General features: G+C 42.1%; 3 protein-coding genes and 1 long non-coding RNA gene across 9 annotated transcripts; 1 reads left to right on the forward strand and 3 right to left on the reverse strand.

Annotated features, from left to right (window-relative positions):
* Positions 1-592: 592 nt before the first annotated feature.
* Positions 593-18,118, reverse strand: pxnb (paxillin b). 5 transcript variants are annotated; one of them, XM_029510124.1, is made up of 14 exons: positions 17,980-18,118; positions 8,489-8,697; positions 8,116-8,201; positions 7,902-8,041; positions 7,642-7,825; positions 6,833-6,947; positions 5,407-6,699; positions 3,941-4,207; positions 3,366-3,812; positions 3,057-3,218; positions 2,804-2,977; positions 1,984-2,065; positions 1,714-1,862; positions 593-1,617 (listed from the first exon to the last, which is right to left on the reverse strand). In XM_029510124.1, the coding sequence occupies exons 1-14, from the start codon at positions 17,990-17,992 to the stop codon at positions 1,351-1,353; spliced, it is 3,588 nt and encodes a 1,195-aa protein (XP_029365984.1). In that variant the 5' UTR covers positions 17,993-18,118; the 3' UTR covers positions 593-1,350. The 5 variants fall into 5 exon arrangements, with proteins under 5 accessions (XP_029365984.1, XP_029365988.1, XP_029365987.1 ...); XM_029510128.1 differs by lacking the exons at positions 3,366-3,812; positions 3,941-4,207; positions 5,407-6,699 and adding an exon at positions 8,256-8,260 and having other exon boundaries at positions 8,116-8,194; positions 8,466-8,697; XM_029510127.1 differs by lacking the exons at positions 3,366-3,812; positions 3,941-4,207; positions 5,407-6,699 and having other exon boundaries at positions 8,480-8,697.
* On the forward strand, positions 17,396-21,123 carry LOC115048566 (uncharacterized). Its single transcript, XR_003841083.1, has 4 exons — positions 17,396-17,581; positions 18,858-19,039; positions 20,528-20,576; positions 20,740-21,123. It is a non-coding gene; the product is annotated as an uncharacterized LOC115048566 (long non-coding RNA).
* On the reverse strand, positions 19,207-22,067 carry ctu1 (cytosolic thiouridylase subunit 1 homolog (S. pombe)). Of its 2 annotated transcripts, none has more exons than XM_029510130.1 (3): positions 22,004-22,067; positions 20,503-21,003; positions 19,207-20,375 (listed from the first exon to the last, which is right to left on the reverse strand). In XM_029510130.1, the coding sequence occupies exons 2-3, from the start codon at positions 20,996-20,998 to the stop codon at positions 19,840-19,842; spliced, it is 1,032 nt and encodes a 343-aa protein (XP_029365990.1). In that variant the 5' UTR covers positions 20,999-21,003; positions 22,004-22,067; the 3' UTR covers positions 19,207-19,839. The 2 variants fall into 2 exon arrangements, with proteins under 2 accessions (XP_029365990.1, XP_029365989.1); XM_029510129.1 differs by having other exon boundaries at positions 19,208-20,375; positions 21,807-22,066.
* Positions 22,068-22,446: 379 nt separating this feature from the next.
* Positions 22,447-23,619, reverse strand: crybb2 (crystallin, beta B2). Its single transcript, XM_029510522.1, has 5 exons — positions 23,557-23,619; positions 23,310-23,428; positions 22,972-23,104; positions 22,721-22,863; positions 22,447-22,615 (listed from the first exon to the last, which is right to left on the reverse strand). Exons 1-5 carry the CDS (start codon positions 23,617-23,619, stop codon positions 22,447-22,449), a joined length of 627 nt encoding a protein of 208 aa, XP_029366382.1.
* Between the last annotated feature and the right edge of the window lie 2,754 nt (positions 23,620-26,373).

The raw sequence follows: 26,373 nt of genomic DNA on the forward strand, positions 1-26,373 counted from the left end.
ATTTAACACATGCCAAGTATCCCAGCACTTTGCTTACGACATAGCTGCATTGGATATTTACAAGAGAACGTCTCCTAATGTGCTCAGAAACAGTAAGTCAGATTAAGAGGTGCGTCTCTTAGACTACATTACATTATCCCAAAATCTTTGAGGCTCCACTTTGCTGTATGAAAACGGAAACTGCAAGAAACAGTTCTTCAGATTGATTTCTCTTCTCTACAGTGAAAAATTAAGGAATGATTTGGCAGCACAGAAAAGTGAGGTTTACTCAGACATGTAATTGAGTGTAATTACTGTAGCTACAGGTGGATGGCTTCATATTGAATTTCTTCATTAACAATCATTGTAAAATATTCACCCATTCAAGGTTTGCCTTTGGCTTAAAAAGGAGAAAAAAAATGATGTGCTTGGGATTCTGAACTTAGAGATTGTAAAACTGACTTGATTCTCAACTCTAGACTCATTTATGACACAAACTCAACATCCTAACACTCAAATATCAACACGTTTCTTCACATAAGGATATTTTCTCAGACTGAATGTGAAGACATGACAATCAGTTTCCCGCATACAAAATAACTGTCAATGCTGACTCAGCCTGCTTTGTTTTTTTTTTTGTTTTTTTTTTTTTTTAAGATCCATCTCCTCTTCATATGGAAAAAGTATCAAAACACTTTTTTTATCCCCAACACTTGTTAAAACAGATCACATTGTAATGCTGGAACAGGTCACCTGTTCCCTGCTACAGTTATCAGATAATTGCATCTATTTTCTATTTAATGGTTTTAAAAATTATACTCAACCAGTGAGCAACAATGTCAAACACACAGAGGATTTCATCGATTTCTACAGTGATTGCTAAGATTTCATCACCTTCTACAAAGGAAAAAAAACAAAAAAACAATTTTGATGATTTGAGAGTTAAAAAAAAGACAGCTTGTTGCCAGCAGAAAATGCCCAAAACATTTAAAGAGACACAGGGTGGAAAATGAAGTCCTATGAACATTAGTGTTGTTCAAAACTCTTCTAATGTCACATGTTCTTAAAACATTGAGCACATCTGCCTCACACTGATTACCTCAAAGCCCATAACAAAAAAAAAAAAAATATAATAATAATTTGTCAGTCTAAAAAAAAAAAAAAAAAAGGTTTGCCACATTTCTGAAGGAGATGAAGGATTTTAGTCTGGCAGAGCCTCATGCACATACCTGATCCATACACACTTCCAATGTCATCATTAGAAAACTTGCTTCAATACAAACACAATCCATTCTCTCCCTACTTGTGCTAAAAATGCTTTAGACACTGATCTAAGTCCTGACCCATGTGTTCAACAGTTACATGCTCTCCCTAACTGAAAAGCTTGATGAAGCAGCCATGGCAGTAGGGTTTGTCATTTTGTTCCTTAAAGGTGCCTTTGTTGAGTTGCTTCAGGCAGAAGGCGCAGACAAAGTGCTCCGGGTGGAACTTCTTGGACATTGCTGTGATGCAGCGGCCTGTGATGGGCTTCTGACAACCGGAGCAGAGGGAACCACGGCGTTCGTGGTAGTGCACTTCACAGTAGGGCTGGCCATCATGCTCAAAGAAACTTCCATTCACAAATGGGGTGAAGCACTCCTGCAGACACAGGCACAGGAAGATGCTGTTATTCTCACACAACATATGTTAGAAACTCACAATCATTGAATTAAAAAAAACACCAGTTTTACAGACCCTGCACACAAAACACTCAGGATGCCAAAGGCAGTTCAGTGCTGAGATGTAATTCTCCAGAATGGCTCTGGCACAGCCCCCACATTTGGGGGCAAACATATCAAAGTAATCCTTCCTGCAATAGGCTTTCCCATCCTTCTCATGGAAACCTTCACAGGAAAAAACAGAAGCGGACAACAGATTTATGCAAAAAAAAAATAAATAAATAAATAAACAATGAAAACCAATCCCAAGTACAAGTTCAAGTCAGAGTAATGAAGTGTGCAGTACCCTCTGGGCCAAAGAAGGAACCACACTGAGCACAGAAGAAGTGTTCAGGGTGCCAGGTCCGGTCCAGGGCCGTCACAACTTTCTGATAACATAAAACCCAGAAAGACCATCACAATCAATTTATTTTCAACAATGTGCATTTTACAAAAATAACTTATTTTTTCTTCTTCTGCTGAAAGTTGAGGGAACTAAACTAGAAAACATGGACAATTCAATTTTACTGGATTAGACAATTACATTAATATGTGAAAACGGTGGCGAGAAATTTTCATTTCAATGACTTGTAGCCAAGAGTGAAAGAACTAAATACATTGGTTAAGGCTGGTTGGCCACTGTCATTAGGTTTTGCATCTTTGACTCAGACATGTCTCGTGTAACTGGGAGTTTTGAAACTGGTGAACATTCCTCTCAGCAATGACATCAGAAATCTTCAAGACAAAAGGGGATTTTCCAATCTTGTAAGCACTTGCTCCAAATCCAGCAGCATACACTGCTTCTGTGCTGAGGGTGGGGCTGCTGTTTGTGTAGTGAAGCAGTCCAGGGCCTTCTCTCAGTAACTCAATATTCAGATCCAAAATGTTGTCTGTGTGCAGGATGGAAAAATTGTGTGTGATATCACAGAGCCTGCTGTCTCTGCTTTCATCTGTCACAATTACAAACTCCCTTTAGATTTTTCTGTCATTGTTGGAAAATCTTAAATCAATGAAGGAAAACATTAGATTGCCATGAAGAAAAACAAGATTCCATTCATTGGCTGCTGACTGTCAACTCCAACACGAGCAATCCAACACACACACACACACAAAGAGCAGGGACTTACATCCAGTATGGGCCCATTGCAGTAGTAGCACCGAGGGGAGAACAGGTTATGGTAATCTTTCTCACAGTAAGGCTGTCCGTCACGCTCAAAGAAGTTCCTCGAGCCGATCTCCTCTTGACAGTGTGTGCATACAAAGTGTTCAGGGTGCCATGTGCGGCCCATGGCAGTCACCACCTGAACAATCAGAAAAGTTTAGCTTTAATATGCAAACTGTTCAGATTCAAGAAAGCTGACCTTAATGGAAGAGTCTTACCTGTCCTACAATTGGCTTACAGCAGGCACCACAGACTCCTTTAGCTACTGTCTGCACACCCAGCTTGTTGAGGTCAGACTGCAGGCTACCAAGCATATTGTCCAGTTTGTTGACCTGTGTTGGGGGCCCACCAGGAACACCACCCTTACCTTGGGCCATAATCTGAAATTAATCAATAACAAAAACAGTCATGGGTTGAAAATTAATGACACAGATAGAAATGCAGCAGTTTGACTTCAGATCAACCATAACCACAACATATTTCTTGTGAGTGTGAAAACAGAAAGGAGAAGAGACAGGGGTTCATGCCTGCATTGGAGGGAAGATTGGGTCATACTCTGTTTGGCAGCCTACAGACACCAGGACTTTGGGTGCAACTGGTGTGGCTGGCTCCACCGGTGGTGTCTGTGTTGGTGTTTTAAGCACAAGAGGAAGAACAGGTGGAGGGGGCTCTGATTTAGGGACAGGATGTTCTGGAATTGGAGGTGGAGGTGGAGGTGGAGGTGGTGGTGGTGGAGGTGGATGTGGAGCTTTTATAATCTGCCGAGGTGAAGCGAGAATTGGTTCGTGGGTGTGTAGATGTTGTGGAGGGGGAGAAGGGGGTGGAGGAGGTGGAGGTGGTATAGGAGCAAGGGGAGGTGGGACAACCAGAGGTCGTTTAGGTTCTTCTACAATAGGAGGACGGCGAGGAGCTTGGGGGGAGAGAGGAGAGAGCACCTTCCTCACAGGGACAGGCGACTCCGGAGGAATTATGATCTGAAGAAGAGGAGAGAAAAAACAGAGAGAAGGAAGCAGACACACAGAGGAGAATGTGTAGAAAATGAAGGGTGAATTACTTTAGGAAAAATGTATTTAAGAAAGCCACTGAGCACACTTAAGCCAACCTTGTCGACCTCACTGCCGGCCCCATCAGGACGGAAACGTTGGGGTTTGGACATGACTATGACACCCTCAGTCAGCCAGTCATCAGACTGTTTACGTCGCCGCTCTGAGCGGCTGATCCCAAGCTTTCCCTGAAGTTCTTCAATGAGGCGGTCCTGAGAACTGTTCTTGTTAACAATGATGGGTCCCGTCTTCCTGCGCAGGTGACCATCTCTGTACATGGGGTGTACATTGGGAGTCTCCTTGGTGCGTCTAATCACTGATTTTATCTGAGGTGGAATGATCAGCAGCTTATCATATGTTTTTGCCAAACACAAAGCAGCTGAAGCAGTTACAGCTTAGCTCTGTAGCAGCAGGTGAGTCACACAATTTCTGATTTCCAAATGACTTGAGAGGCTGGAAGCAGTGGTCAGTGGGCATGCATGTCAAATGTTCAAAACTCAGATCCCAAAGCCCACCCATCCAAGTCTGTTGAGCAACCACTCCAACTTCACAACACAAGCTCGAGGTCACACTCAGATCCTTCACATCAAACTGGTGCGGTGGCTGATAGCGACAGTGATTTACATGAGTCCTGCTGAGCATCATTACCAGAAATCAGTGCGTTACTTGTAGGTGCAGAATCAAAACAGTCCTGATTATAAAGCGCAACTGCCTCTTTGAGTTAATATATATTCCATAAGTATTTCCACAAAGAGAGTTTCTTTCATTTTTCCTAAAGAACAAATATCTCAACTTTTTCTCTGTAGTTTCAGTCCAGTTAAATTAGTATTATAAGTTATAGTTTGTCAATACTAATATTATTTGTTTAATGATACTCTAAAACACAGGAAAAAAACTGATATTAGATTGAACTGCTGAGAAAATTAGTTGATTATTAGGTGACAAATTATCAAGTATGAGTGACAAATTGTTCCAGATGTACAAACAGTACTAACCAAGTTTTAAGGTGAAATATAAAATGCTTTACAAATTTGATTAGATGACAAAGTGTGTCTTTTGTGGTTAAGAAACACTCTCAGTTCCCGTGTACACAAAGATTCATTGTTCACTTCCACCACAAGGAAATTCAGTGCCACATATATTGTATATAGAAAATTTGTTGTCTTTTTCAGATATCTTGAAAAACTGCCAGACGAGGGAACTTATTGTGGCCAAATAGTTTCACCGCATGCAGAGTCTCAGGGTTTTGGCTTCGATCAGTTTTTTTAACGGCAATCAGGGAGAGTGCCGATCAAAATATTTTGAGTGAAAATTTGCCAATAATGATTGCTAGCCAATCATTTGGCACATCCCTAAATATTTTATATAATGTTTTCAAAAAGCACATGAAAGAAACTCTCTGAGCAGAATCTCTTGGTGCAGGCACTAGAGCTTGTATCAAAGCATCAGTTTCACAGACAAACACCACAGCTAAATGAAGAGACAACAAGTCCTGTGAGTGTGAAGCAGGTTTAGAGATGCATACATGTCCGGATGCCGAGACTCTGTCTATATTTGGAGTCTGCAGCATGGGCAGGTCCAGGCCAACGTCAGGGGTCCCAGGACATGAAGACGGGGTCATGGACTCATCCATCCAGCTGGCCTCGGTCAATGGGGTCATGCTGCCATCTGTGTACAGCCTCTCGGTGTAGGGAGTCATGGTGCCATCCAGTCCATCGTGGAAGGACACAGACAGCTCCTCATCAGCCCAGTCCAGATCTCCATTTCCATCAGTGCCTCCATCCACCGAGTCGTCTGTGATGGTGTTGGTGGCGCTGGTGAAAGTGTCAGGCTGCATGCTGTTTCTGTCCATGGGCAGGATGAATTCCTCATGCACCTCCTGCATTTCGATTCCCAGAGACTGCCCCTCCATCTTCAGCTGTGGCTCCTCCACCTGTGCTACTGAGTGATTCTGTGTAAAACTCATTGCCAGCAGTTTATCTAGTGCCTCATCCAGGGAAGGCTCTGTAATGGGGGGTTGCTGCACAATGAACAGACTGGCTCTCTGGGCTGTGGACGCAGCCTCCATCAGCTGTCTACAAGGGCTACTGAAGGTTGATACAGAAACGGGTGCAGGTGCCGAGACTGGAGATGGTGAGGAGTTCTTTGTGAAAGAAGGTGAAGATACAGAGGCAGCAACAGGGAGGGGTGAAGGAGTCTTTGGTGTTGAGAGAGGAGGGGTGAGGTTTGTTGATGGCAGTGGAGAGGAGAGATTTAAATCAAAGTCATGAAAAGAAGCGAAACCCTTGCTCATAGTCTCAGGAGAACAAGAGAATTTACTGGCAGTATTTGAGGGGGAGACCTGTTCTATAGATGGACTGGGACACTTGGAGGACTTGTGGTCCAGAACAGTGTTCACTGAAGACAGTGAAGGGGTGGTAGTGGTATTGGAGGGACTTGGGCTATTTCTCATAAGGTTAGAGCTAGATGAAGCTGACTGAGCGAGGACAAGCAAAGACTTAGTTTGGGATGAAAGCAAGCTGGCTGAGACATCTATGACAGAGTCCAGGTCTAGATCACTGGCTGCAGAAAGTGAGGATATGGGACTGTGGGGAGGGAAGCGATTTGGATGGGCCATTGACACGCCACCATCCCCTCCTTCCTCATCTATGTGCAACTCTAGACCAGCAGGCAAAGAGAAGAGGGGGGAGGCACAGGTAGATGGGTGGGACAGACTAGGAAAAGGAGGAGCCACTGGGGCGACCGAAGAAGAGACTGGAGTATGAGGAGAGCTGGAAGATGCTCCTGCTGGGTCCAGCAGAGAGCCCAAAGAAGTGGGCTGGAGAACAGAAAAAAATGAGACAGTAAGCAAAGGAAGAGGATAGGGAAGGTTTGCAGGAAATGACAGATCTCCTTGCTTGTCCTTGTTGATTAATTAAGCTCTTCCAGTATTTACTCCTTATGCTTTTTACCTTGAAGTCAGACAAAGAGGCCATCAGCTCATCCAATTCTCTTGTAGCACATGAAGCTGACATTCTGGCCTGCTGCTGAGAGGGAGTGTCCAAATCACCATGGCAAGCAGGGGGGCTGAAAAATAGAAATTACAACATGATTTGTAATTGAATGCAAATATTGAAACAAAAAAAACAAAACAAAAAAAACTGTATTTCTAAGTGCCTGTCTGATTTCCAACAAGATTCAATATGACAAGGCAAAACATGCTTCCAACTTAGTGCTTTAACACACCACAGAGACTTGAGCTTCTCATCCTCCATTAAAATTTGCAATTGGCCATCCAACAGAGACTAAAGTTGACAGGCAGAACTTATGTATGCACTGTCTATTGTGAGAGCAAAATCATCATAAGCAAATCCCCAAGTGAGCAGAAGTAAGAGTAGGTTCGGTCTGGACTTAAGTTCTGTTCTTTATTTGGACAACTACTTCTATTCGTTGTGTATACAAATGCATGCAACAGTACAAATGCTACCTAATTGAAATGTTTCACACCCCACTGTCAGTGAATTTGCATGAGCATGTTTTCAGTTTGTATAAAAAAAATCTGGGTGGGAATGTTGGGAAAAGCTTAAAATATCACAAAAGCTTTTCCAACTTGGCTCGGCTGGAGGTGTGGTTAAAGTGCAATTGGAAACCATGCTGGAGAATAAATCAACATACATGGACTCTTGGTCAAAATCTGATCCATTAATCCAAATGTATCATGACAACTTCAACCTTATCTGTTGTTCTTATCTTAATGAGTGTGATATTTGATTATGTGTACCTGGGTGAAGGCACTGAGCCCTCCAACTCATCCAGCAGACTCTCCACACTGGGACGGTTGTCGTCCAACTTTGCTCCATTCCTCTTGGGTTTCTCCTGTGGCGGCGGGCTCACCATGATGTCAGGGCCATTGCCATTTTCATAGTGGGTGATGCTGCAGGAAGGTAAGGGTGGAGCTGCCTCCTCTGTGGGCACATTAACAGTACAGCAAAATCTGCTAACCACAAACAAACATGAAAAAGCTGAAGGTTTTGTTCCTACCTGTCATGGGGAATGAGGGGGAGCTCTGTTGCACTGCATTAAGTTCCAGCAGCAGCCTGTCAAGCTCAGAGAGGTTACTGCCAAGGGCAGAGGTCATGGCTGCTGTAGACGAGTCTGAAGACTTCTGTTTGTTTGGAAAACTGGCAAGGAAACGAGATAATTGTCAACCACTATTCAGCTTCGCTCACAACATTTCAGATGTGTGGCAGGCTACCTGTAGACGTGGTCCTCCTCAATGTGAGACAATGGAGAGCTGCTACTGTCCCTGGACCACGAGCTCTTCTGTGCCGAACCTAATGACTGCATTGGTAACATCAGTTAGCTACACTGAAACATGTCATGATGAATATCTACTAGAACTTTAAAGCTCAAGTTGGCATCAAGATCTCAGATCTGATTTTATAAAACACATTTCATCCATTAATTTACTACTTTACTAATTTACTATATCTAATGTGTTGTGTTGTCTTGTCAAGCTTTCTCTTAATGAGTAAGCAGGTGACGGATCAGTTGAAAGGCTTCAACAAAAAAACATCAGTTAATGAGTTCTAGACATGATCACACAACATGGATCTAACATGACTTACTTGCTGAGACGAATGGTGTGAGTCCGTCTGATCTACCAGGGAGCCATTCAGAGCCTCGGCTGAGGGGGGAGGGGGGACTGGAGGTGGAACCGATACATCTTGGTAGGTGTGCCCTCCTGTGGGGATGGAGTAGGGGGTCTCTTCAGACAAGAAAACTGGACGCTTTGAGATGTGGGATGTACTTGATTCCAAGTCTGCCAACAATGCATCTGAAAGATATGATGTTTGTATTTGATTGGGTCAGTTTTGAGATGCACTAAAGCCTGAGGAAGTTCCTTGTGCCTACCAATAAGAAGAAATCATACACATTGGATCAGTTAAAAACAAATAAAATCTTTGCATTTGTTTTTGGTGTCTGTTTGTTCTCTTTAACAATAAAAGCTACACTCCTGAACTGTTTTTGCTATTGGCTTCAAGCTGTAAGCGTTGTTGGGCTAGGCCAGTAAATTCTTTACTGGGATTTCTGGGCTCTGAGGCGACCACTGATTATGGTGTTAGGCTGTAAACAGACAATAGCTGTGACTCAGACCTAGGTTCCCTTTCAAAACATCACACCAAAAAACATTTCTCTTTTGTGTGCATTATCTAACAATAAGGTAGGCCCAGTCACTTTCAATGACTGAGTAAGTTCATTGCTGTGCCCAAAGTGCATACCTAACCCTTAAGGCCTTCATGAAACATCCCTCTGAAATCCCCAACATACTTTTTCCCATCAGTCCACACTATATATAGTAGCCTACTGACAATGATGGCTACCTGTCAGTAAGCTCAGTCTGTCACTGCAGGATGTGATACTTTTGTGGGTAATGTGCACAAGTCCATGACTAGCCTGTGATTTATGAGAACTAGTCTGAACCTCACAAGCTAGACTGATAGGAACAAAGAGGAAGACAGACAGAAAGTGCTTTTGAGTACTGTTCAGCACTGAGAGGGCACAGTGTTGCCCAGCTGAGTGTTCATGGGAACGCAGGAACAAAATAGATTCTTACATCACACAACCCATCCATGCTCAGCTTGTCCAGAATAGACTGCAATACAGACTGCCTACTGTTAGACTACATAATCTGGGACCTGGGACAGTCCGTTTCAAGAAATCACTGCACATTTGCACACATAACAGCAAATAAGCAAGATGGACAATTGTACATTAAACCAAAAAGAAAAGCATCTAAGTAGAAGCTTGCCTCCTCAAAAATACAGACAGCTGATGGTCCCTTTAAAACTGGGGTTTATTCGTGGATTAGAATTTACTTGCAACTTAAGTTGCATCAATGTAAATGTTTCATTTAAAGCACTTGTAGCATGTACTGACTCATGGAGCTCTAATACTGCTCAATGAAAATGGCATACACTGCCACCCCACTGGCCACAGTCAGCTGACTATAAAAAACATATAGAAAGAAAATCTGGAAAATCATGCAGGCCTGGTAGAGTTTATGCAGGTATCCACATTAAAGCCCTTACAACCCAAATCTTTGAATAAAAGACACAAAACACAACATTAACTAATAAATTAGCATAATCAAAATGGAAGGTGAGAGTTACCCAAAAATGCAAACCTTTAGCTTTTAAAGTCATTAGAAACTCTGTATTTGTACTTACATAATTTTTCCACACTCCAGCCAGGGTAGTGTGCAAATGTGAAGATGTGAGTGTGTGATGCAGTCAGCAGACAAAGATAGTGTGGGCAACATGCTGCCAGTCTACTGGAGGGAGAGGGGGAGTGGTTTGAAGGCCAAACATGGGTGACAGTATTCTTTCAACAACAGGTCCTGTCAGTGCTGCTGTATCTAATAACAAACACTGAAAAGCTACCTCATTAGTGCTTAGTGGTCCGCAAACTCACATTTACAGAATGACACTTCACATATGCCAGGGTGTTAAGTTCAACCTAAAGCAAGAAACTTGTGACAAAGGTCAGATGAACTAAAATAAGTCTAAAAGCTGACATGTTCATTGGACCCTCACATCTATACATTTTAAATTCCACTACATTCACTTCGTCACTGTCTTCAGTCAAAGAAAGAACCTGCTAGTAGGCAAATGTTTTAGTCATGAAGTTTGACATAAACCACATGAGAGCAGAAGCCTATTTAAAGCGGTAAGCTCAGTAAGTAGCCCATGTCTGCGCAAATGTGCTGAAATATCATGACCAGCTCAAAATAATCTGCACCTGGTGCTGACATGCTAAACAAGGTCTCACTGAAGTTGACTTTGTTGCTCATAAAACAAAGCCTCCATATAGAAAAATACCACAACTAGTTTTGGGACAAAGGGTCGTCATCCAAAACATAGTGTAGGCTTTAGATTGAAATTCCCATTTCCCTTTTAGCAGATCTTACATGCTGTCAGATGTTCTGGAAAACGTCCCAGCACTTACTAATTATGGTAATATATTCCTAGAAAGTTCATCATGGCCTTGACAGAGGAGACAGCCTTCCAGAACACTTGAACAAGGGGCCAGGTTTTTGAGACTGCCTATGTAATAGTTTTTCCCTCATAACATACCCTCCCATCTGCTCATACTACACATCTGTGAGTTAGGCCCCAGCCAATCAAGTCCAGAAAATATCTCCACAGCCGACATGCATCACAGCTCGATTCACTATTTTATTCAAACTACAGAGAATGCATGAAGCCTTTGTTCATTCTTTGGTGGGTATAAACAATTACACAATGTTTAAAGCCCCTGAGAAACTTTTATGTTTCTTATATTTTCACTTTTATGTGACTGTAACAAGTTCTATCTTCTGTAGAAAAAAAAAGAAGATCCATCCCAATGAAAAATTGTAAAGTTTATGATTATTTCAGCCTTTCATTTTCAGTGTGTTGTCCTAATAATCAGCAGATTAACTGTTAATAAAAATAATCATCATCCCTAACAGGAGTGGCACATTAATCACAGTGGGAGGTGCACCAGTTTAGCTTTTACTATTTCTACATCAGGGTTATATAAAAAAAACAAAAAAACAAAACAGGAGATACCGAGAGATGATTAACAGTTAGACCTGATTAAATTTAGCATCAGCAAGGATAGTTCTTTATCAAAAATATCCAGCTCACATTCTTTTGTAGCTTCACGCACCATGGACACACATACCAAGTTCAGATCTCTTTGACTTAATTTGCTGAAGGTCATAAAAGGATGAAGACTGCAGGATCTACAGGATTGTTCTTGCTTCCCTTGTTTCCCTGAGGAGGGCAGCATTGAATCTGGCATGAGAACAGACAACAGGCCTTAGTCAGCCCCATACAAGTTTGGTCCACAAAGAGTTAGAGACATTAAGAATTCAAACATGCTCTGTAAGCCAAGTAACAGGCTAATCTTTTCCACTCCAGACAGGGGGTAGAAGCTGCAATGGACAAAGTCCAATTCTCCTCTAACAGCATCCTGACTCAATACTCCATTGTGCAAGGTCTGGAAGAACAAAGCTGTCATCAAAAAGCATATGACTGGGACTATAATTCAAGATGAATTAATTAAATACCAGTCACACAATACACAATTTACTTTCACAGTAGCAAACTCTGTCACTGGATCCATCTGTGGTCACACTGTGGTAACTAATCTCCATTCTTTTCAACAAACAACTCTGGAGTTATGTGGATACTGTACATTCTTGTGGTAGTGGGTACATGTATAGTCCTGCCTGTGCACACCAAACCCCCTCCCACCCCCCACCAAGGCCCTACCATGTACCACAGTGTTTATCAGATGGGAGCAAAGGTACATGGGGAATTCCACACATTCCTCTGTCCACTTTGCGATTCAAAACAACGTTTTGTAATAAAATCTACTCAAGCAGAACAAACATGCTACCAGTACTTCAGGACTCAAGGTAGAGAACAGGACAATTTGTCAGTGCAGAAAATGAAAATGTGTTGACAATTCCAAGAATCATTCCACTAACTACAGCATGTTTAGAATACCAGGATAAAGGAGATGTCAGTGTTTTTACTACACAATACCCACACAGCTTGGAGTAGTAGGCTCTAGTAGTAGAGTGTAGACAGGCAGTCAGGGAACGAACCAGAGCCCTCTAATTTCTTCGATTAACATGTGGGCAACAGTGGGTCTATAGCTCACCTGTTTATAGCCAGGGAGCAAAAGAGCAGAACTGGCCACAGCCCCACACTGAAACCCTATCCCATCAGGCCAACCCCAACACGATATTTATATCAAACAAGACAGGCAGGGGCCAGGCAGAAGGGATGAGATGCCAGCAAGACAAGCCGGAAAGGCAAGGTAACAACCAAAGGCAGACATAGAGAAGGTGTGCTGATGAAAGAAAATAGCACTGCAGATGAAATGATAGACCAGTGGAGAGACATTCAGATCAATGGCATGCTTCACAACTTTTAAGTGGCACTCTACAGTTCAATACACAACAACCCAGACAAAGGATGAATGAGTGTAATAGCATACTATCAGAAAGACAGAAGCATCTTAGGGTGATTACTTCAAAATAAACATACCTAAAAATACCCTGCCAAGCAGCCCCATATCCGAAAGATGACACCCCCTCGGAGAGAACGCTGGACCAAAATAAAAGCACTTCCCCACAGACCAGTAAATCAGATGGCAGGGTAAAGTCTAAGACTGATGTAACACCTAGTCACTGCAGATACATTCAAAGCTGTGCATATGCCAGGACTGTATGTCAGTGAGTGGTCGTTTGTGCCATATATGATTATAACTGGGTAGAACAGGGAAGACCCAAAAAGAGAGGGGGCATTTTTTTTTTTTTTTAAGTTCCAAAACACAAACATCCAGTCATGTTCGATGCATATATTCAACCTATGGAGGAGCAAGACAAACTTTGCCAAAATTCATCAGTTTCAATGAACTTACTTTAGGGCCTATAAACATGTTGAGGTTTAAACCTTGTGCTTCTCCCTGCGACCTTCTCCCATAAATTATTGACTAAAAATTTGCGCTTTTTGTAAATGAAACACAATTTTGATCACCAACTAACTGGCTCACTGAGTTTCTGAACATTCCCAGCAAAATTACAAATTATTCATTGGTGTTAATTATTTAACACAATGACCGAATGTATGACCTCAGTACTAAGACATCCTAAAACATAAATCAGATCAATGGGGCCCACACTCGAATTTGTGTTTTGTTGAAGGTCCCTTTAGTAAAAACATCAGGGAGTAGCTGTATTAGAATTTTTTTTTGGCCATTAATCTATCGATAATGTAGCTGACAGGTGGCATTTAACTTGCTCATTTTGTCTGACCAACAGTCCAAATTACAAAGATATTGAGATTGACAAAGGAAAGTAGTGCATCTTCTCATTTGAGACTGCAGCCGGAAGAGTCAATTGCCTTCTCTTTTTCATCATTTTTTTTCTTAAAAAAAAAATAAATGTAAGCATGTGGGATTAGTGTAGGAATATCATTGAGTTGCATGTTGCGTGACAGTTTTCATGTTTTACATTTTTCACTTAAACAGGACAGGAAATCTCACTTCTGTTTTTTTTTTTTTCATGTACACTCAGCTTTGTTATCATAAGTGAGAGTAAGACAAGAAACTTTTTACTCTTAAAACATGTCCTTAGGTCTCCCCAGCTAGTAAATCCAGCAGGGGCTCAGTTTCCTACATTACCCAGAGGTGTCAGGAAAACAATTAGCACCTTTGTCTAAGCCAAGTTAGGAGGCCTGAAATGAAGAAGGTGTGGAAACAGCAGGACAGGAGGCCAACAGTAACTGAAGCAACAATAAGGGACACTTGGTAGTTAAAACATTGTTCAAGCAGCGCAATTACAGTTTAAAGGCCCAGCACTGCCCCCATTACCAATGTTTGCTGGCCTCCAACACTGACTCCGCTCATTGTTTTTCTCCTGTTTCCTCAGGATGTGGGGCAGGGTCTGTTGCCTAAGCGATGAGGTCAGCCATGTAGCTTTCTCTTCCCCAGGCCCAGAACAGGATGGGTGTGGAACTCGGCAATAAGACTGATTTACAGTCCTGAGCTTCCCTCTGGCCTAGCAGGCGAGCCTGCTGGTTAGGGCCGGTATGCACTAACCTTGCAGCTCTCACAGGGTGATGATAGCTAGTCTGGTAACACTAACTCTGTGCTGCCGACACATTGGAACAGAGAGACCGCTAAAGACGTTCTAAGATCTTTTGGTATGCCGTACAACACTGTAAACATTTAAGACCATGCTGCTTCGATAACAGCCAGCTCCTACTTCTGCCTGCAGAAAATGGCCTTCCTCTGCAAAGTGATCAGCTGATATGGGTACAGTAAATCTGACAGGACCGTTGCGTGTTTACAAAAGGCATGTATGTGTAGCAGGTGCTGCTGTTTCAGCCCTCGTAGCCACCGCCTGTAGACACGCATAGACCTGTGAGTGGGTGCAAAGTAGAGATTAGCGGCTCATGTTGTTGTGAGGCCTGTCTATGGCAAATTTTGATTTCCTCAGATGATTCATAGAATAAATTGTGTTTGTACAATATAATATACAAAAGGTAAGTGGGAAACAAAACTATTCAAAATTATTTAATCCATTCCTTTGTTGATATTTTCTTGCTGAGCCTAGTCATGTTGCAGTCTGAATGAAAAAGCAAAACAATAAATGAGTGAATATATTTACTTATGCATGTTGCTGCAACAGCACATTTTTTGGGGACATTCTGAAATATGATCCATCTAAACAGCATCTAAATTTGATCTGGGCTGGATTAACCAGAAAGGGGGCCCAGGCTGACAGAGGTTTCCCAAGTTAGTTTGATTTTTAATTTGGCTAAATGTACAATTGTTCACTACAGTAGTATATACCCAACTAAAATTTCATTCTAAGATCTACATAAAATTCAGGAGCTGCCTTTAGGTCGTCAAACTGCCATACAGCGAACCTGAGGCTCCTGGGCTAATTACCCACATTGCTTGTTTTATGATATAGAGAATATACAAACAATATGAGTAGCTCATGTTCTGGTTTTATTCTCCCTTTAGCTGATACCACCCTCCCCTCAGCTGAAGTAATCCATTTTCTTCAGTGTTAACCTGCAGACATAAAAGCAGGGCGTGCACAGCCCGATGAGGTCAGTCTGTTTGCATCTCTCACGATCCTGAGGAATTCACAGAGAGTCGAGTGTCAGATTCTTAGCCCACAAAAGTAAAACACAGAAGCAAAACAGGCAAACAGAGAGGACACTATCACATATGGTTTCAGGGCCACATCTGGATGAAGACTGGTCCAATAGGCCACATCGGTAACAGCATGGAGATCCAGCCTGGCTGCCACCTGGCCTGAACTGTATGAGACGGATCAGAGAAAACCTTGGGAAAACTCTAAGTACTCTTCCAGTGTGTTTCTCTGAGTCAGCCTCTGATGAGGGATTTCCCTTCATTCAATGCTCAGCAGATTTTGCAGATCAATCAATTAAGACCCAAAGAAGAGGGAAAGAGTACATCGCCATCAGGTTTCCAAACACCTCCGTGTAGACCTGTCAGTCTGCATCTTGACCCATAGGGCAAGGACCTGTTGGTGCTTGTTTGCTTGGGTATTACTGGAAATACACTGACCACAGTCATAAAGTATTTACAAACATTTGACCTGGTTTCTTTTTGCATATTGGAAGGGGGTGGGTGCTAAATGATGTGTACAACATTTTAATGTAGCAGAGCAGCTCAACGACATTTTAAATTAATGGTTTTGCAATCCTCATGCAAACAGAGCTCAAAGGTTTTTTTTTAAAACAATCTCTACGTCTCTGAAATTACCAGACTACTGACGTTTGAAGATTATGACTGAAACCAACAGCCCTCTCTCTTGTGGTAGGGGTTGGAGGTGAGTCATGACCCAGAGAGTATTTGGCCTTGTACCCTGACACAGAATGATGTTCAACATTCCTCTCCAGCCTCGCCCCCTTCTTCAGCCTGCTGTTCTCACTACTTCAGTAGGACTGCAGGCTCCCTCTCAACCAACAATCAGCCCTTTCACTGGCCTGTCGCAGCCAGAGCATCTAATGTGCCCTCGAGGTATACTCACAACAGGCCAGGCTCAAAATGCAGGCCGTTGTCTCTCCACTTAAACAATTCAAAAAACTATTGCTTTTCTACTTTGGGATTCCAGGACAATGGGAGTGTTCCTACTGATACCTTTCAGGCTAAAGAGGATTTATTCTGAATCAGCAAGGTAAATATAAAAAAGTGACCAGCTGGTGAAAATTGTAACAAAATAGGAGGTTCAGCGGTTCAGGACCAAAGGTCAACTGAAGAGATGGCTGGTTAAAGATGTACTTAAAAAAAAAAAAAAAAAAAAAAAAAGACAGAGTTGGCATCAAGTCACAACAGGATAAATTATTGTTAACACTGATATTAGACGTAGATGTGATCTGAGTGATTTTATAGCAAAGCTGACAAGACATTAAAAAGTAATTGCAACAATTCTGATTAATTAATTAATTCTTAAGACATTTATTAAGAAGGTATAGAATCCCTGCTGAAATGTGAGTATTTGATATTTTCCCATCTATACATCAGCAAGCGGCAACTACTTTTCTAGTGTTATGCTATTAGACAAATTTTAAGAGGTCACTGGTAGCTCACAACTAATAATAGCCATTTGCCATTAGTTGTTGTCTTCGATAAGTTTCCGAAGGAGTCAGGTCATATTCTAATTATGTTACAATTGAATAAATAGTCGAATAGTACAGTAGATATTATATCATGGATCTTCTATTTATTAATGTTAAATTGCGTGGGGGGGGGTTATATCCCAAACACCCCCACCTATACTAGAGCAGGAATTAACATCAACAAGGTCAGGTCACTGTTTTCACAAGCAGAAAGTGTTGTCAACATCTCACTGAGATACCACGATAGGTCTCCTTTGGGCGTTTTCTTCCCCCTTCTGCTTCAACTTGTGACTCCCACATGCTGGCTGGATTTTAGTGGAAGTGCAAGTTCAGATCGCACCTTTCAGGACTTTCCGTGAACACAGAACAGTGATCCAGTATCACCGGCTGAGACCAGGGCTGAGCTCACATTGTGCTGCACCGAGCAGTCTAAATGAGGAGGCCTGCCGACTCCAACACCTCAAAGCTGGAATGAGCAGCCCGGGGGCCGAAGTTGAAGAGGTAAATGTTAAAGCTCGGTGTGAACATGTCAGCCAAATATCTCCTCCCTGTGGCGCACATATCGATGAAACTCGGGCAGGATGTGGAGGGATTATCAGAAAGCTTCACCTACAGCAGGGGATGGCTAACGATGTCCAGCCGCTAAGTTACTACGCCACTTAAATCAAATAAAACCAGAAAAAAAGGTGTTCAAATGGGAACAGTCAGCCACAGTTTGCTGTAACACCCTGGCAGACACCACCTATCTGCTCCCGAGCTCAGCGACCTCAGCGGGCCACAAAGTGGCAGCTTTTCTACACAAAGTCTGGCCGTAACGTTGACTCCTCCGCCCTGCTGCCCGCTGCTGTCCGGCCGCTGTGGGGAAACACGGGGGACCTAAAAACTGCTCCTTTCCTTACCTAAATCGTCCATGGTGGCTGCCTGGTCGTGGCCCGCGTCCGTTCGGTGTTTATTGAGCCTCTGGACTCCAAACCAGGTCCGGATTTTCCTCCCAGAACTTCACCGCTGCAAGTTGGTCAGGAGAGTCCTCTCGTGAACGCGCCTAGATATGTGCATGTGTACTTCACTAGAGCGCGCGGTCTGGTTAATTAATGCGCGGCATCTAGTGGGCAGAGCGGAGAACTGCACATTTATACACCATGATAGACAGATAGATAGAGCTGAATATGTTCTTGAAACATATTTTATTCATCCAAAAAAATTGCAGCCCCTATGATTTTGAATAGGCCTTGTTGCATTTTTGGTAATATTTCGTACCTGTGCAGCCATATTACATAATAAAATATTTTGTATAGACAGAGTTATGTAAAATACAGAAACATATGCAGGTATGAAATAAATCTGGACATTTGTAGGTCCAGCCATCCATCTTCTACCTCTTTTTCCAATCCCAGCTCACATTGGGCGAGGAGCGGGGCACACCCTGGATAGGTTACCAGTCCATCACAGGTCCAACACACAGAGACAAACAGACAAACAACCACTCATGCTCACATTCACACCTGCGTTTAATTTAGAGTCACCAGTTAACCTAGACATGAAGGTATTTGGATAGTGGGAGGAAACCCGCACAGGGAGAACATGCAATCTCCACCCAGAAAGGCCCCAGGCCGGGAACCGAATCCATGACCTTCTTATTGTGGGGCGCTGCCACCATGCTGCCCCATTTGTAGTTATAGTAAGCAAAACTTTAATGTTTATAATTTGAAAGTGAAAAAGGACATAATTGTTTCAACATGTTTATTCATTCATTCATCTTCTGCTTATCCGTTTCCAGGTCACTGGGGGTGGTGGAGCAAATCCCAGCTCACATTGAGCGAGGTTGCCAGTTCATCCTCAGGCCCAACGTGTATGTCTTTGGACAGTGGAGTACCCAGAGGGAACCCACGCAAACTCCACACAGAAAGACTCCAGCCAAGGAACATCACCCAGTGAACCCACTCTGAAGCACCACTTACTGTGAGGCAACAGCACTATGCTGCCTTCAACATGCTTACTGTCTGCTTAACTAAGACTTTAAACTCACTGACAACCAAGCATTGCTGCAACATTACGCCCATAGTTTGTTACCTTCTTAATAGTAGCATGTAGCATTGTTAATAAAACCTCTAAGTTTTAGCTCCCACTTCTGCATCCTTATCAGAATCCATACAATAGAAACACTGACACCAGTGATATGGGACAAAACATTTATTATAAAAAAACTCCTTGAAATGCAACCATGAAAGTAATTTTATCCTCTAGAGAGCTGGGTAGAGTGCAATAAAAGAGGTAGCATGAAATAGAGTAATAAAAACAGCTGTCAGGGTAAGATTTCAGTAAAATATGACCATAACAACCACACTTAAAAAAGCCTTTGTCTCTGCATCTTACATACCAAATTGGCACACTATACTTAGTGTGTAAATAATTCATATTTGATATTTTAATTATGCTGAATCCTAAACTTAATACATTTAATAAAACAAAAAGACAGAGAGAAAAAACTGAACTTCATGCCATATTAAAAACAAAAATTTTCCACTCTTTCAATCACCTGTGTGTTGTGCAGATTACCAATTTATACAAAAACCTGGATACGTGCAGCATTCAGCTATTATTGACTAATGCCATAAGGTCAACACAACTTTCTGTGTCATATCTCTATGTCATCAAGGTTAATCAACATTTTCTCAGGTTTACCAAAATTTAATGTTTCTTTATTCTAAAGTTTCATGATATATCTTCAGTCCTATGAATAAAACAGGTGAAATTAACTGTCAAAAGTCTACTGATTTCAGCTTCCTCTCCTCTTTCTCAGTAAGGGGCTGCTGGGAGAGGATTTTGTCATGCAAACGGTGGTGTTTGCCTATACCCAGCTTTGGCAGGCCTCTGTTCAGCCCTTCCAGCAGCACACATGACTTGCACAGCGCCTGGCTAGAGATGTAGCCACAGCGGTTACATGTCCCCTGCACGGGCATCTTCACCCCCTCCCGTACAGACAGGTTCTCACCAGAGTGAATGACATCCATGATCGAGCTGGGCCTTATACTCTCCAGGTCCTTCAAAAAAGTCCTTGCATGGCCACGATAAGCATTGGGAGAGTAGATACATTCTGTCGAAAAGTAGTCCAACTTTTTGAAGTAAGCGTACAGAACAATCTCTTTCTCATACGCGTATTTGAGGGGCTTGCAGCGTGGTACGACCCCTTCACCCTCACTGGTTGTGGAGATAGCTGTGCAGCGACGTAGACGAGCTATGTCCCCTCGCAAGACGTTCATCAAAACCGTCTCTGCCACATCGTCAGCATTGTGGCCTGTACAAATAAAAAAGGAAGCTATTGATGAAAAATTCTGAACAGAATATTTAATGTTTGCCATTCAAACTGATGCTGCAATCCAATTTCAATGATGAAAAATAATGCAATGTGAATTTTTACTTACCTGTACATATCTTGTCCACTTTCAGCATAATGGCTCCTCTGTCGAGTGCCTGCCTTCTGAACACTCCACAGAAGGTACAGTTATTTTTTAGTCCCACCTGCTTCACTATAGCATCCATAGTCCAGCCATACAACTCCTCATAAGACACAATCTTTAGCGGCAGCTCATATTGCTGTTGATTCCTCTTTACAGTCTCCAATGAGTCATCTCGATAACCAGTGATTCCCTCATCCACAGAGAGAAGCATAAGTTCAAGGCCATAGTTGTATCTCTCATTGAGGAGTTTCATTACATGAGCAAGTACCGTGGAGTCCTTCCCTCCCGAGGCAGCAATTCCGACTGTTTCGCCTTGTTTGAAGAGCTTTGCTGCCACAATTGTCTGATGCACTTCCTCCTCAAAGGCCCAGAAGAAGCATTCTTTACACAGCGAGTGGCCCGTCTTTGGACGTTTCAGCACAGCCCGTTTCTCTGCACAGCTGCTGCATAGGACAGGCATTTTGTCTGTTGGAGGAAATTGTTTTAAGTTAGCTATGATTGCCGTGAATAGATGAACTTGACCAAAACATAAATCTCCTGATTTGTTGCAAGTGTATTAGTAAACTTCTTGATGGTGAGATTAAACTGGTCTTTCATTAATCAGCTTTCAAGTCGTTTTAGTGTACTTCCAGTTATTATGAGTGATTTAAAGTGTCTGTCAGTTAGCACATCCTGGATATATCTACATCAGGGAAAATCTCCCATCAGCCAGATGGGAGATTTCTCTGTGCAACATTTAAACTCCGTGACTCAATACAGGTGAAAACAATCCCGAGTCTCAATTCAACATTGCATAGGGATTCAATCCCTTCCTGATTATGTAGTATGTACGTGTCGGCATATTCCATGTTTGTTTATTTACTGAATTGATTGAATGGACTTGTGTTGTACGTCTATGCCACTGTCTCACGATGCGCTGCACAAAAAACATGACAGCTCACAGCTGCGCACTTTGCCTGAATCAGTTTGTTATAAAATACAGATGAATAAAATGTAAAATTGGGCGTTTAAGGTATAACGATTTCAAGAGTTGAATATCAGTCACAAAACGTCTTTGATCGTTGTCCAGCAGGAAATGTAATTTGACTAAACAACCAAACTCGTTTAACGGCTAGTACTGACAGTGAATCCTTGCTAGCTCGGCTAGCCCTGAGCTTGTTTCTGTTGTTCCCGGTGATATAGACTCACTGAAATCTAAGTCATTTCATATAACAGTCTGGCTTGTCTTGATAAACTGGAGAAAGGTAAAAATTTGACTTAATATTCACCCTCAGAAACAGGACTGCAGTCTAATGATACGGAAAATGCACTCGTTAGCAGGTGTTGCTAGCCAAGTGAAGCTAACGGCCAAAATTATGTTGAATAAACGTTCGAACCAAAGTTTCCGATGAACCGATGTCTGAATTGAGAATGCGGAGATGAAAAAAAAATCTGAAAAGTGTTAGTAAAGTTAAACCTTTCTCACTTAAATAGCCTAAGTTTCACGGTACTGAGTAAAGTAGCATGTTGCTTCATCGTGTGTCTTCGGCTCTTCCTCACCGGACCGGAAGTGCCGGTAGTTCAGCCTCTGCAGCGCATCCTGCCGGTCGGAGGTGACCACTGCACATGTTACCGCCCTGGGATGGCTGTCAGTCATCTCTCGGACAGCTTGACACTAACACAGCTTTAAACCCATGCGGGCTTTCCTGGTAACAGCGATGGGAAGGGTCCAGGATATAAACAGACAAATCAGAGCTAAATGGATTTTAAGCAACAAGGGTTTATTCATTTGTTTCAAAGAATGTCTCTATTGCAGCAGCTTCAATAGATATCTAATGCAGTGTGGTGTAAATGAAGGGCAAAGGGATTTGGTGCTGGTAGGGATTCAGGCGGCTGAGGTCAGGGATCATGCTGGAAAGAGTCACAAGCTTAGTTGACGGGGTGAAAGGCCCCTCTCTGATGCCACTGCATGTCTCTGATGCGACGGACTGACTGGATCTGAGGAATCTGGGCCCCAAACTCAGCGCTGTCCTTATACTCCCCCTTTTCAAACAGGTATTGGAAGCCTCTATAGCCGGGATACTGGTAGCCCACCCAACTAGTGCACCAAGAGCGCAGAGAGGGAAAAGATTAAAGGCACACATAGAGGTCAAGGGACAGTGGAAAGACTATTGGACAACATTTGCTTGCAGAGTCTACTCACGTGCCACTCTGAACCCGGACAGAGGAGACCTTCTCCTGGTAGCCGTGAGCATGGAAGCTGGGGACATCATCATCGATGATTTCTATCTTCTTCCCTGCAAAGCTGGGGTTTTCATAAAGGACAATCTTGTGCTCCTGGCTGTCCTGAGAAACAAAACACAAAAACAATCCAATGGGTGATATGTTAAGCCACTGATGGGATGCATGGGATGTGAATGGGATGTAAAAATAGAGAACAGTGTACTTTCTTACCACTTTAATCGGGCGGAATGCAACAATGGTGTCACTACGCCTGCTGTTGGTCCAGGAATCCCAGCGAGGATACTCCCCCTTCTCAAACACATACTGCTCCCCCTTACAGTTGGCCTGCTCGTATCCCACCCATCTGAGAGGGCACAGGAGGGGACACAGATGGAAGGTTGTGGTTGGTGCAGGGGGTGAAGGAAGCTAGTTTAATACATATGGAGCATACATTCATTTGTTTTTCTGTCCTATTTCATCCCTCTGCTCATCGAAGAGTCAGCCCCTCTTCCTCTGTCTATTGGCTCATAAAATAACTTGTTTTCTGATTGTTTCTGTCCCACACTCACGGTCCACACAGCACCAGTATGGAGCCCACTTTCTCCACGCCTGCTTCCTGGAGGTTGTTACAGGGGCCAGTCAGCTCATGGCAGTGTCCTTGGAAGTTTTCCTGCTCATAGATGACCAGCTGGAGAAAGGATAGAATATGTTTGTCAATCTCACTTGTGGGAGACACATGAATCTAAATAGGATGTGCTTACACCATTGAGGAAGTTGGAAAGTGAATTGTGAGTGAACCTCTGCATTTCTTCTCACCTTAAATGCACTGGTGCCTGGCTGCTGCTGCTTGGATGCAGGGTTCTGGTGATCTGTGGCCATAGTGAAGGGATCGGAAAGGATGAAACTGGAAATGTACACAGAGATTTATAATGTCATTGTTTCGGACAGTAATCTATGGATGTCCACATGATTTCGAGAATAAAAACTCTATATTTAAATCTAAAATTGATCAGTTAAAATTGCTCTTAATCTGTTGTGCCCATTGCTTCCCGTCAAAAACACATTCTCGGGCTTCTGGACATAGGATTACCACAATGCAGGATGGCAGACAGTTTCTAGAGATGAACATAATCAGAATAAAAAAAGTGATTAAAGATACTAGTTGTAAACATAAAATACAACACAGCGTACATGAACCTCTTACCAGTACCTGTCTGTGCCAGTGTGTTTGTGATGGCATGATCAGCTCAATATATACAGGACGACCAGGGGTGGAAACTCTGCCAACAGTACCCACAGTGTCCAAACTGGCCTGCAGATCGGCTTGCCATAGGCCCAACAGGCTGAAATGAGGGGTCACCGTGTAGCCCCCCCCCACCCAGGGTGTGGGGGCCACAAAGTTATTTCATTAGTTGTCAGTTTTGTCCAGCCAGTCATTGTGCGATATCCACATGATTCAGCACAAACAGTGCCAAGAGTCCCACACCTACAATGAGAGGGAGAGAGAAAGAGAAGGATTGCAAAAGATGGGGTTTACTGTGCTGGAGAGATTGGAACTGAACTGAACAACAGTCCAAATGCTGCTGAATATTTACACAAGTGTGCATTTATTTAGTTTTTCCTTTCTAGAAAACCGTAGAATCGTTCAGTGTGACAAGCAGTTGCTGCTGCTGTTTGCAAAGATGACAGAAAGCATCTCCTAATGTTGGATTCGCATTAAATCAATGGACCACATTTCATTTAGTATTCCAGTAAAAAAGATCTTTTTATTTAATATGAGCATTTTGGCAGAATTCAATTCTTGTACTGCAGGATTGTGCCAAAGTACAATTTTGAGTTTGCTTTCTTGGGTATTTCAATAGCATCATACTTAATCTTCACATCAGCTCAGAAGGAATCAGTTCAAGTGGTTTGTGTTTCCCTCTAAAAGTCTCAAATGTGTCAACTTACTAACTGCTTAGGAGCCAACAAGGTCAAATGTGCTAATATTTGATGCAAAGGCACAAGCCCCAAAATTACTATGATGCTAAGAAGTTATCGTCTCTACCACTATATTAATCTTACAACCATCAGGTGCTTTTTTAGAGGAAGCTGATTCAGCTTCTTCGCCGATACGCCACGTTAAATTGTAACATTTTACCAGTTAGACTTTAGACTTTGCTCATATGGAACTATGGATTCTCGTGGTGAAGTGTATTTATTTTTCTGTATTACTAAACTTCAACAGGTAAAAAATTTGAATATTTCTACACTGGCGAAATAGATTTTTTCTTTTATTTGGTTACAATGGTCTGGCATCTCTATGCAACAGTCATATTCTGAAGGGAAATTTAGATATTTAAGTGTGACTCATGAGAACAGATGAATGAGAAAGTTGAGATTGTGAGTCAGAGGTTTTATGGAGCAACATGATGATTGATTTCAATGGAAAGACTCATGTGAGAGATAAGAAATGTGTCTACTGAAGTACTGCACTCCAGTACTGCACTTTTCTGTTATTTTTGTGATGTTTTATCACTTTACTCCACTACCATTAATATATATATATATATATATATATATTTTTTTTTTTTTTTAATTTTCTACATACATATGGTAGACTACAGTAACTTGGTTGTATGCTTTGGGTGTACAGTAAATTGTGATGCAATTACAACAGTAACAACACTGACGCTCAGATTAAAATACACTTTTCTCCTGCTCAAGTAACAGTCAAATGCTGTCTGCATTGGCCTAAAGGCACAGCTCAGTGGGCATGAGAGGCATGTGATGCCATGAAAATGCCTTTTTCAAAGTATAATTCAATAGCACTTATATTAATTTTCTGATTCTATGCTTTGTCTATCAAACTCAGTTGTGATCGGCCTTGTATAGCAATATCAGAAATTCTTGTCGCACCACTCCCACCGTTTGTGTATCTCCAGCAATGCTGACCTGATCTGTGTCCAGAGGACGTCCATAAATATTTTGTGGTAGTTATCTTTGCAATTTCAAGACACCCAGATAGCTAAAGGAAGGTAAATAACACAGCTATGTTTGATACCGGACTGATACATACGACAGTATGTATATTGTAAATAGAGTGTATTGTGCCTCAGTGAACTGAATGAAAAATACACTGAAAATTAGAGTTAGGAATCCAAATAACCTTTACCTTGTAAAATAAATTAAACTAAACTTGGAAACAACTTGATCCCAAACAGAGCTTCTTTAAGAGTTTTCTCTTCTGGACTTAGCACACTAACAGGTTAGGATGCTACAGATGCGCTGCTGGTTTTTTTTTTTTTTTTAAATTTAGTATTTGCATGGTAAAAAAAAAAAAAAAAAAATTTAGAAGGAAAACTGTGCCACAGAGAGAGAAAGTCTTGTGTATATCTGCGTCACATGCATTCTCTGTATTTAAGATCACTGCAGACAAGTACTGAGCAAGTATAAACCTTTATATCTTTCTATTGTCATGCTATGAAATGAATAATTTATAGTTTTGAATATTACATCAACATGTTATCAGAGGGCCGTTATTCAACTGATAATCACTCATATAACTGTGATTTTGATATAGTTCATGTTTGCTCCTAATAGTGATCAGTGCACAATGATGACTATTAGAGGGAATGCTACACGCTGCTTTAA

Source organism: Echeneis naucrates, chromosome 9 (assembly GCF_900963305.1).
Source record: "Echeneis naucrates chromosome 9, fEcheNa1.1, whole genome shotgun sequence".
Taxonomy (NCBI): domain Eukaryota; kingdom Metazoa; phylum Chordata; class Actinopteri; order Carangiformes; family Echeneidae; genus Echeneis; species Echeneis naucrates.

Coding starts and splice junctions, on each gene's coding strand:
- pxnb (XM_029510124.1), bottom strand. Junction 8,042..8,115: donor GAGGAGGACCACGTCTACAG/GTAGCCTGCCAC, acceptor TTTCCTTGCCAG/TTTTCCAAACAAACAGAAGT. Junction 7,826..7,901: donor CCCCTCATTCCCCATGACAG/GTAGGAACAAAA, acceptor ATGTGCCCACAG/AGGAGGCAGCTCCACCCTTA.
- ctu1 (XM_029510130.1), bottom strand. CDS start 20,998: ATGCCTGTCCTATGCAGCAGCTGTGCAGAGAAACGGGCTGTGCTGAAA. Junction 20,376..20,502: donor AGTGGACAAGATATGTACAG/GTAAGTAAAAAT, acceptor TTATTTGTACAG/GCCACAATGCTGACGATGTG.
- crybb2 (XM_029510522.1), bottom strand. CDS start 23,619: ATGGCCACAGATCACCAGAACCCTGCATCCAAGCAGCAGCAGCCAGGC. Junction 23,105..23,309: donor ATACTGGTGCTGTGTGGACC/GTGAGTGTGGGA, acceptor GTGCCCTCTCAG/ATGGGTGGGATACGAGCAGG. Junction 22,864..22,971: donor CATTCCGCCCGATTAAAGTG/GTAAGAAAGTAC, acceptor TTTGTTTCTCAG/GACAGCCAGGAGCACAAGAT.